The sequence below is a fragment of the Austrofundulus limnaeus genome, unplaced genomic scaffold (assembly GCF_001266775.1).
Source record: "Austrofundulus limnaeus strain Quisiro unplaced genomic scaffold, Austrofundulus_limnaeus-1.0 Scaffold1591, whole genome shotgun sequence".
In the NCBI taxonomy this organism is placed as follows: Eukaryota; Metazoa; Chordata; class Actinopteri; order Cyprinodontiformes; family Rivulidae; genus Austrofundulus; species Austrofundulus limnaeus.
The window spans coordinates 33,342-44,661 of NW_013953993.1; the positions used below are offsets into that span (position 1 = coordinate 33,342).

The 11,320-nt window shown below is 41.2% G+C and overlaps 1 protein-coding gene across 1 annotated transcript in view; it reads left to right on the plus strand.

Moving 5' to 3' along the window:
- Window positions 1–6,532, plus strand: part of sertad4 (SERTA domain containing 4) — a gene marked incomplete at its 3' end in the record, with an annotated part of 11,109 nt that extends 4,577 nt beyond the window's left edge. Inside the window, 3 exon segments of the mRNA XM_014032982.1 lie at window positions 4,283–4,440; window positions 5,591–5,709; window positions 5,810–6,532. Coding sequence (XP_013888436.1) covers window positions 4,302–4,440; window positions 5,591–5,709; window positions 5,810–6,532 — 981 coding nt within the window.
- Between the last annotated feature and the right edge of the window lie 4,788 nt (window positions 6,533–11,320).

The window sequence follows — 11,320 nt, forward strand, 5'->3', positions numbered from 1 at the left end:
CTTGGCGGGTATCTAAGGTTCTTCTATGTATTAAAAAAGTTGTTAAACATCTGAATGGCGCACTACCGCTACTAGTGGTGAGAAAATGTATTACATCTTGTTTAAAATCAATGCATTCTCACGGCCCTCTCTGGCCCAAAGTTAAACTGTTGTTCTTTTGAGGCCCTCAAGGTGGCCCATGGGTTAAAAATCTCTGAAAATGACTCGGCTACATGTAAAATTTTAGCTCAATAGGTGTTAAGTTGACAGAGTTTGAATTGGCTTTCAATTCAGTGATTCGTGATAGTTTGATAACAGATGGACATGAGCAGTGCTTCTTCACCATTTAGCAATAGGTGAATAAACATTACAATCACAAACAAAAAAAAACTTGTTGGCCTTATACAAAACGTTTAAACTAAAGAAATGTTTCCTCATTAAAACATCAAGATTTTTTATTGGTCTATTTAAAACAGTTWGAAAATGAATATTCAGAGCATATTTTTGCGTTCGTGTTGACTGCCATTCGACTTTTTTCTCCCAGTGAAATAATTCAGGGAACAACAAGCTGTGCATGTCTGAGTGTGTTTGCGCTGGAGGGAGGGAGTCAATCATAACAGCAGAAATCAGCCCTGCAGGCGATCTGTCTCCACTCATGACAAGCCTCCTGAGGTGCTCATCTTTCCTCCTCTGACTCAACCCCATCCATCCATCCATCCCTCCCTCAGACTCCCCCCGTCCTCTCCTCCCCGTCTCCCTCCCACGGTGTGTCTCGTGCCCTGGCATRGCAATTAACTCCAATCATCGGAGGGCGTAATGAGAGCCAGAGAGTGTTCGAGAAGCACGTTAACATACTTAGTTTTTAATCTTGAAATGAAAAGAATCACAAACACAGAGAGGAATCATCCCCCCGCTCCCTTGTTTTTATTTCTCAACCATCCATTCCTTCCTCCCTCTCTCTCTCTCTCCGACTGTTTGAACCGTCTTTCCTGCTTTTCTTTGAAGACTGAAGTGTTGCTGAACACGTAGAGAAGCAGCTCTGTTTTTTTTTTTTCTTTTTACCCCCCGGTTCAGAGAGCTGTCAACTGTGACCGCTGTTGAAAGGATGTCGTCGGGGGGGTGGGGGGCACTGTGGAGGGCAGGGGGGAGTGATGGCATGCTTGTTTCTTTGTGCTCCTGCAAATGTAGCAGCAGCCGTGGAGACGGGAGGCGATGAAGAGAACAGCTGGGGGTGAAGAAGCAGCAGGAAGAGGAGATGGGGGCCAAAGCAGCTAATTAACCACGACAGCAGCTCAATAACGGGACATAATTAGTCCTTATTGGTGGTCGTCTCTTTGGAGGGGGGGGTGGGGGGATAAATGGTTTCAGTGTCAACATTGTATCTGCAGAATGGCAATTAGTAGAAATGTGTATAATTTATTTTATTCCTTTTTAAATGGCTTTTAACAAAATTTCATAAACAAGGCTGAAATATTTATCATCCAAGATGGCCGCCACAGTCAACTAACCTTAGAAAACACAAATGTGACTATAATTCAGTCACTGTTACAGATATTGAGCTGAAATTTAATATAGTAAAAGCTGAGAGTATTCTTGAGCTGTATGATGGTATTTTAGTATACTGCAGTATTAAAATATGGATTACGGTATATAGAAATGGTGACACTATTCAAGTGAAGTGAAATTTCTCTCAAACTCAAAGTGAAACATTACTCGCTGGCTCCTGAAATCATAAGCCAGTGTCATGCTGACAGCTCTAAAGACCACCCAACCATGGCCTACGGGTTTCGTCAAACCACCATAGCTGGATTGCTTTCCAGTTTAAACTTTATATTATTTATTTATTCTTCCAAGCGCTGTTTACTGCAGACGAGGAAATAGCTACAAACTATTGGCACAAAGACTGGCTCAAAGGATGCAACAGCTCGGTTACCATCGTAACAGTCAGAGCAGAGATTTTCCCCACACCTCTCTCTGTCTCTATATGCATGTAAATGATCTCCATTATTAAATAATCAACACTCCGCACCCCTCATAATACTGTATACTGTTGTTAGGGCTGCGCAGTATATGTGATAGATGGTCGAAATGATATGAAGTTGGCCTACGGTACAAATTTACCCTCTACCATCCTGTCGCCAGTTGCGTCATCGCACCTGTCTCAACAGATCAACAGGGCTGTGAGTGCAGAAACAACTGAGCAGGAGAAGATCAAAATATTCTGAAAATAAATGAAGAAATATAGTGTTTTAAAACACGTATAGAGAAGTAAATCCTCTAAATTTCCCCCTCCCGCTAAAGTTACGTTGTGCCGTCGTGTCGCGGGATAATTTCCTCCCTCCCTCCTGCTGTACGTCACGCAGAGCGAAGCTTTAACAACCGTAGTTTTTTCAAACCCAAGTTGTCCACAGAGATTATTAAAAAAAAGATGTGGACGTTTGTTCGGTCATAAATCCATGTTCTGCTCTGAGAGGCAGCAGATAAGTTCAGCAGGCAGAAGCTCATTGTATGGCAGGCAGATATTACATTTATTTGGCTTCACCACACTTAGATTCCAGTTATCTGAAACTGTTTTGTGACAGAACTATGTGCAGCTTAAGGTCCTGTCACACTATAATATTTTAGGCAACTTATGTCAACTTAGAATTGTTTTATGTCTAAATGACTGATTTTACTTGAAGTACTGTTTAAAACATCCACTTTATTTTCATATTGTTGAAAATTTGAGAAATGTTTTTGTTGAAACTGTTTTGTAATGTATATATAAAACATTCTTTTGTACTTCTGTTATGTTCATTTGCACTACAGCAAAAATGCTGGGTTCGATTATGATTACAGTTTTCTGCTAAATAAAGCCATTGTGGAAGTTGCCTTTTGGTAATCTGACGTAAGGCAAACTGCGCCTCAGTCTGAGCGAACCAGGCCGAAGCGGAAGATTCCCAGAATTCGGGGAGCTTGAGCGACACAGCGTTGGCGGTCATGGCGATCTGGATACGTCCAGAAACAAACGTCGGGGTCACCAGTGTGGAAGTTGCCTTTTTGGAAAAAACGAGCCAAAAACTTCTCACATCAAGACTCTTTGAGTCGCATTTATTAAACAAAAGCCAACATGGCGCTGTGCATGCGTAGAACWABAACCCGCCTCCAAAACGTCATCACTCTTAAAGAGACAGCAACTATTACCTGGATCATAACATTATACATAACGGAACCATAACAGAAAGTGAATTATGCAGTCAGTATTGGGAGCACTATACCATCTTAGCTTTTTGTGAGCATTTTCTACCACGATATATACCGTTACTGTGAAGGGATTCAATTTATACCCTGATATGAATTTGAGGTCATACTGCCCAGCCCTAACTGTGGTATTTTTTAAAAGTTATACCTCAGTATGAAAATGATCGACACCACCCAACTCGAGGGTCATAGTCTGAGCAGGACACCTAATTTTCAAGATTTGATGGAAACAACACATTTCTCAACAATCAGTCTTTGTCTAAAACTCAAACATGAAAGGTGGCGGACGTTACGCAGATATGCATTCCTTCAAGGAAAGTTCTTCTTGGTTCTGTGCTAGCAGGTGGAGGAAATAGAGGTCCATCTGGTGATTCTGGGTTGGACTCTGAGACCCATCAGGTTCTGTTTTCACATTGAAGAGGCTCAGCTGGCAGATTGGACTTTCTTTGTTTTCTGCTCATCTGCATTAATCTATTTCAAACCAAAGGTGATAAATACTTTTTATTTTTATGCAAAATCAAAACTCTGCATTTAATTAAAATCAAGCAGGCGCCACACCCGATCTAACCCTTTTCCTCCAGCCTGTTTTTCCCCGACTACGAGGCCTGCCGGCGCCGTGCACATCATCCTCTTTGTTTCCTGGATTACCGCGTTGTTGACTGAAGCTTCCCGGTGAGATTTGACACGTTGGATCCATTTCACCAAACAAATTGGTGTCAAACATCTCGCTGCCTCTCGCAGCAGCTAATCAATGGGGAGTTCGCGGTGTGAGTGGGTGTCACTTCTCCATCTGCCAGCCTCGCTTTGCAGAACCGCGCCGACAGCCGAGCTGCCAACCATCTGACAATTATCAGCCGCTCGCTGTTTTCCCCTCTCAGATTTGTCACACGGAAAGTTGTGTGTTCGCCAGAATCAGATAAACAGCCTGTTAACGCTGACTGCATCATTAGGAAAGCATATGCAGAATATTTAGGAGGTTTATGGAAATAAAGCGATCAGGATTAATGTGCAGACGTGTTTTTACTCTGCTACAGGACTCACGGCTGATTTTGTTTTGTTTCAGAGCCGAACCAGACGGAGAGATGACCCTGGTTTTATCAATGAATCCTGTCCTGGACTCAGAGGGAGACCCTCCCCCCATCTGGGCGTCAGAACGCTGCAGGAAGACGTGCCTGTCCAACCCGGACCCGGCGTGCAGCTCGGAGCAGCAGTTCGCACAAGGTGCAGATAAAAGGCTCTGTTTATACTGGTTTCATTACAAATGAGTTCAAACTGAGTTTAAAACTGTTTTTGATGTGAATTCAGTTGAGTTTTAAAGGATTTAGAGGAGACCTAACATGGGGGTCCTAGAACAAGTTAGGACACATCTGTGGGCTCTACAAAACATGTTCATTTGATTCAATTCACAAAATTAATCTCAGATAATGAAATTTCACCTTTTCAGTTCTGTTCTGAGCTCTCTTCAGAACCTGCTGTTATGCTTGAGTTGCTATGGAAACCCCCTCCCAACCTTTTGTTTACATTAGCTCCACCCAGAAGTTTACTTTCTGTTTCTTTTCAGTAGAAAGTACGATTTTTCTAAAGTAGTCCATGATGAAATTATTTACATAAACTGCTAGAGCATTGCCATAAAAAATAAAATTAAATAAAAATAAAATTAATCCGTAATTAAGCTGTGATGGACTTGCGACCTGTCCAGGGTGTACCCWGCCCCTCGCACTGTGACTGCTGGAAATGGGCACCAGTGACCCACGCAACCCTGAAAAGGAAGAAGCGTGTACAGAAAATGGATGGATGGATGGATAAAATTAATCCACACATCTCCTGTTCTCCATGTTGTAAAACAGCAGAACCGTCCTGTGAAGAAGTGGGCGGAGTCTCAGGTTGGGGAGGGCAGGAGTGCGACTTGTGACATCACAAGTAGCGGTGTTTGAAATCAGCTCATTTCAAGACACAGAAAAATACATTTTCTTATAGTAAAAATACCTCTGAGTGCATTTTTTTGGTGCTTGGACTGTTTTTAGAAGCAGTACAGACCCAAATGTAAATTAAAAAAAAACCTGAAAAAAGTGAATATTTGGTCCCCTTTAAAGAAACCTCAAAGTATTTTTATAAAGTTAGGTAATTTATAAAACAAAGTGGAAGTAGTTAGTATAGAGTTAATGGGGTGAATGCTGACTCTGCATAAAAACGTTTCAGGATTAGCTGATCAATGATCAAGCTAGAAGTAAACTCGATGGAGCTTTTATTACATCCCTGGTTTTATTCCTGCCTATAACTTTGTGCKCAAATGTTATCAGGATAAGATTTAAAGCTGAAAGCAACAGTAAATATTCCAAACTCAACAGATTTATGTTTGTTTTCTCTGCAGAACCTCCCTGTAGAAGAGTTCCTGATCATGTTTCAGTGTCAAAGATCACATATTTCAAGAGGAAGTTTGTTGATGACGATGAAGAATCTCACTTCAGCTTCAGGACTTATTGTCAGACTGTAAGTAAACAACGTTCAGAGGAACCCAGAGTTTGATCTGATTGATTGTTTTAAATGACCCGTTTACAGACCTGTTGATGTATTTTCCTGTTGTCCGCAGGTCGCTCCGGTTCTGGAGGAGCGGGCCCATGTGCTGCGCCTCTCTCTGGAGAAGATGCGGTTCATCGACGACCCCGAAGCCTTCCTGCGCCGCTCTGTCCTCGTCAACAACCTCCTGCGGCGTCTGCGCGCGGAGATCCTGCTGCAGAGCTCCGACTGGTGCTTCCCGCCCAGCCCGGCCTTCGCCGGCGGCCCCTGCATCCTGCCCCCCGCCGCCGGCCCCGCCCACAGAGCGATGCCCGCCAGGATCTGCTTAGCGACGCCCCAAGCCGGTCCGCCTCTCCGCAAGCGTTTCCGAATGGTCCACGGCACTCAGGGGGATTTCCGTCCCGACTGCTGCTGCGTCTACGCGGCGGCGGCCGCTGCGGGACACTACCTCCACCTGCCGTTCTCCGTGTACGACTCCACCCTCTCCACCTGCCCGGCCACGCCCCACGCCTCGTTCTTTCAGCTCGCCAGCCACGGGAAGTTAGGCCTGACTGTCGCTGTTGGAAACCACGAGGAAGAGGAGGAGGAGGAGGAGGAAGATGCTGAGGAGGAGGAGCAAAATGAGGATGTAGAAGACGACTATGAACGAAGACAAGAGGGTCTTTCAGTTGATGCCGAGGACAAGTTAAACCAGAAAACCAGGACTAAGACTTTGTTTGGTCACAAACACTTGAGGACAGAGGGCAGCGGCGTAGCAGGAAGTGCAGAGGAAGAGCAGGAGGAGGAAGAGGAGCAGGTGGTCAGACTTTGTCCGTGGGATTCAGAAACGGATCTTCACAGGTTTAGTTTCTGGCACAGCCGAGCTCATAGACAATAACTGAAGAAATACTAACAACAATAATTAAAGATCCTTTCTCCTCGTAGTGAATTATCTTCCTGCTTTAGTTTCACCAAGACATCTGTTAAACACCCACTTCCTGTCACGTTCCTCTAACTGTTATCAAAAACACGTCGACATGACGGGATCCTGAACCCCACATGAAGTGGAGCTTGGATCGCACGGTCTCCAAGACCATTCTCAACACTTCAAGGTCTCAAACCGGGCTTTATTCTGGTGCGACGGTCCGCTTCCAGGACCCTAAACAAGCCTAAAAAAAAAAAAAAATAACGGGTTGTGTCTTTGTGTGTGCTTTTGTGTGTGTGTGTGTTTCTGTGTGTGTGTGTGTGTGTGTGTGTGTTTGCAGGAAAATAATGTAGCATTTTAATACTTGATCTTTTTGTGTTTCATTTCTGGGATGCACCGATACAATGTGTGTACTTGTACTCGGAGCTTCAGATAAATCTCACCAATCGTAAGAGCATCAAGACTTCCACCCACTTGGGAGAAGATAAATAACAAACTGTRCATTGCCTTTTTGTTTTCTTTTTATTTATATTTCCGTTTTTAGCAACACTGGGCCTCATGCAAGAACCGTTCCTACACACATATTTGTTCTTAAGTTGTGCGTACGAGTGATTTAGGAGAATTTGTGGCATTCACCAATTTTCTCGTAAGATTTTTTTCAGATACGAACAAAATTCACGTGTGGTCCAGAACTGTCGTATATTTTACGAGCAGTCAGTCTGCTGTTATCCAGACGGGTTTTCTTCATTAATAACTTTATATTTCATTAGTTTGAAGATATTTTGAGTTAATAAATCACACTCCATAATTATGTTGACAACAGGTTATTCTGTTTGAACTGGAATTAGATTTTAAATGTAACTGTAGGAGTCACCTCGAGTCAAATTATCAAGGAACTATCTTGGACTCTCAGTCCTCTGATGGGCCTTCGAATGGACAAAAACTCTGTTCCACTTAGAACTGGATTTAGGCCACTTTCTTACTAAATCAGATAAAAACAGAAGAATCTTCTCTTATTTGATTTATTTTTCTCTTAACTGAAAGTATMACACATTTTGATAATCAGAGAATGTTTATCAAAGTTACAGGAGAAGAGAGGACAGATCTCTTTTCTCCCTCAGGATGATTTCAGCTATGCATGGTTTTTCTGTGGGAAAAATTCTTATTTAAAATAATCTTTATGGTTTAATTTGATGAAATATCAATGTTTTACTTGTCTGAATCATCAGTTATGTTTTAAATAAGTGCTCATCAGATAATTTAAATGGGTCATGAAATGTTTTGTTCTGAACCACACAGCAGCAGCAATAATCTTTGTTTAGTTTCAGGAGGCACAGCGAGTTCTGAAACTTAACACTAATTTCTTTTTCTAATCTAACCTGGAGGGCGGACCATAGATTCTCTAAGCTTTTAGGAAATAACAGTTTCCGCCTGTCCAGGAGTGAGAAAAAGGTGACTGACCGCCGTCAGTCACTGTGACAGCTGGATTCTCTCCGGGGAATCAAAAGCTGAAAACTGTGTCAGGTTTGGCCCCTTCACGCCAACACGGAAACCTCACAGTGTGGAAAACCACGCCTGGTTTATCCACCTTCAGAAACTCTCCAGACGAAGTTTTATTTAAAACCTGGGTTCCAGTCCAGGCCTTGTCTTCTGGTTACAGCTGACGTGGACGTAAACGAGTCAAAGAGCATGCCTTGGGGTCCCCTGTTCGGCGGTCTAAAGACAGATTATCCCGGACGAGCCCCCACCTACCTGGCAGGTGACAGAACATCATCTCAAGGTAAAAGCTGGCTGTGTGTGACGTCGAGGTCTGACCAAAGCTGAGCACAGAACGCTTCGCCCTTCTGGTTAAAACCCACATTATTTAAGATAAAGTGTAGAAAAGCTAACACCTTTCTTCAACCTTTTTCTTAACCTTGCCCTGTAAACTCCTAAGATAAACAGCCTCAAATGTCTGGTGTTTAACATCTAATCTGACGTTTGTGTTTCTATTTAAGTGTGGTTAACAAGACGTTAAAGGCTTGTTATTGTTGGTCCCAAACTTTTTATAGGAAATTGTTCACAGTCAGGTGTACTCTATAGTTAGTTTTGTATGATTTGTAAAATAAATGATCGCATATAATGGTTCAAATCAACATTCACTGACTGAGAGTTACTTTTTGTGTCCATTCATTRTTGCACTAAAGAAATTTTTATCCAAAATAAGAGATCCTTGCTAATTAAATTACTCTTATAACCTTGTTATAAGACGTGTAAGCTGACCCTTACATAACTAATGACATACATTTGTTAAGTTATATTAAATTGAATATTAATGCTGTTGTATAACACTACAATATTAATATGAAGATCTCAAACTACAAACAAACTTAAATTATGCATTAATTGAAGTTTGGACACATTTTAAAATACTTTTTTTTCAGAACCACGTCTGACACTTGTGACAGTCGGGAGGGGGAGACGGGTGGGGACGACATTACTTTGTGATGTTATTTATGAATGGACACTTCCTGGTATGTGGGGCAGGAAACGTTACCTTATATGGTGTTTTTAGGGTGGTAATTYTGCTAATCACCTCTCCTCGTGCACGAGCAGCTGATACTCATTCATCAGTTTATGCTGCTCATTTACACACTTTTTCTGAAGATAGAAGAGTTTGTTGAATCTGACGTGGCATGTTCGTATGAACCCTTCATACGAACAGTAAGAGAAATTTAGGATAAGAATACGAACATGTTCTTGCATGAGGTCCGATGTCTGAATCATGCCTCTGGAAATGATCATGGTGTTTAACATGGAGGGTGGGTTGGAATGAATTACTGTAATATCCATTATTTTTTATGACAATATGTTGAACAAATCAGAATTTTCAATAGAAATGACCTTTTAGAACAAATTTAATCTGTTTATTCTACTCAGATTAGTACTCATATCAGCAAGTACTCATGTTAAAAGATTTAGTAAATACATTCCTTTTGATATCGACGCTGTCTCAGGCGATGATGCCACAATGTGTAGATTTCGCAACACAATCAGAAAAAATTTGTTAAATGACGATTTAAGTGCCTTAGTGTTTTTATTGTTTCACGTATGTTGTGTGTAAATGTAATTACATTACTAAAACACGACGCAGGCATGTTTGACAACAAGCTCCTTTTTTAAACCTTTAAAGGAAAAAAGTTTTTATTTTAAAATGCATGTTTTCTTTAGATAAAACACAGCCGTACCATCAACTATAAAAGTTATGATCTTCAGTCTAAATGCCCACGACTTTGTCTGAATCTGACATTAAAACTTAACCCGACTATTAATTAAACAAAACCTTAAAGCCAGAGTAAAGTAATATAAAAGCACACCGATTTGTTCTTTTTGTTTTCCGGGTGATGACACTACCATTAGCTATTTACGTTTTATCAAAACTGAGATTAATAATAAAAGCTTGAAATATCTTTGTTTTGATGTAGAAAGGTTAATGGTCAGTATCTTACCTGTTGTAGAAAACTGACAAATCCAAGTTTGGAAAAAAGTAACGTTTAATTTAAGCAGGACCAAAATCAGAAATGAAACGGCTCCAAATTTTTATTACGATTGTGCTAAAATTGCGATTGATCTATAGCTATCTGCAACAGGTAAGATACTAATTGTTCATAAATGCACAAGATGCTTTTGTTGCCAGACTGGGAGTGATTTTATTAAGACATTTATTGTTCCTCATGTTTCCACTGTTAATCAAGGATTATCTGCTTTAACTCAGTGACCGAGTAAACTCCCGACTTTTATTTTGACACTCTGAGCCCGTCTTATTTAGTGCTTTTATTGTTTTGACTCATATAAATGCCAGAACATCATCAAATTTTGTTTATAAAATTCGAAGCTCAGATGACAAACCTAAAAAGGTTTAAATCATTTGTTTTGAAGTATTTTTTGTGATGTAAGATTAGTTAAGAGCAGCTGACCCTGAATGATAAAATACATTTTTATTCTGAAAAGATGACAGATTTGTTTCTGAGACAAAAACTTGTAACTGGATTTTTTTTATTATTATTAGGAGTAACAAAAGAGCAAATGTGCTCTGCTATCTGTGTGATGTTCAGTGATACATGTACCAGTAAAAGAAATGTTAAGAGATTTTCATCTCCTGTACGTCTTTATTTTACAACCACTCATTTTAAARGAGCTTTCTGATGTTAAACACATTTTACTGAGACGTATGTGGTTATAAATCTTTTTGCCGTTCCTGTCATTTCCACCCCAGGTAACAAAAAACTGCTTCTACAATTACAAGATAAGGCAGGGGCAATTTAAAAACACACAGCTTCACACTCTGAGRTAAAAATGTGTTTTCCTGTCACGCTCTGCCATCATGTAGCTTTAAGTCAAATCTCCTTTGATCCAATAACGGTGCTAAATATCTGTGCCTGTTTTATTGGATTATTTCTCACCCTGTGCAGGTTTTTGTGTGTCGTCGTTTGAAACCCACCGGAGTGCTCGGTGTGAGTGCGCATCGGCGGGATGAAACCGAGGTGTGGAGGTTAAATCACGAGTCTGAGCAGCCTGACAGCTCTGGTGTGAGGTGAGGATGGAAGATGATCTGTTCTCGACACTTCTGCCGCAGGCGTGTGTAGATCCTGCTGCTCAGGCCCGCCACACACACACACACACACACACACACACACACAC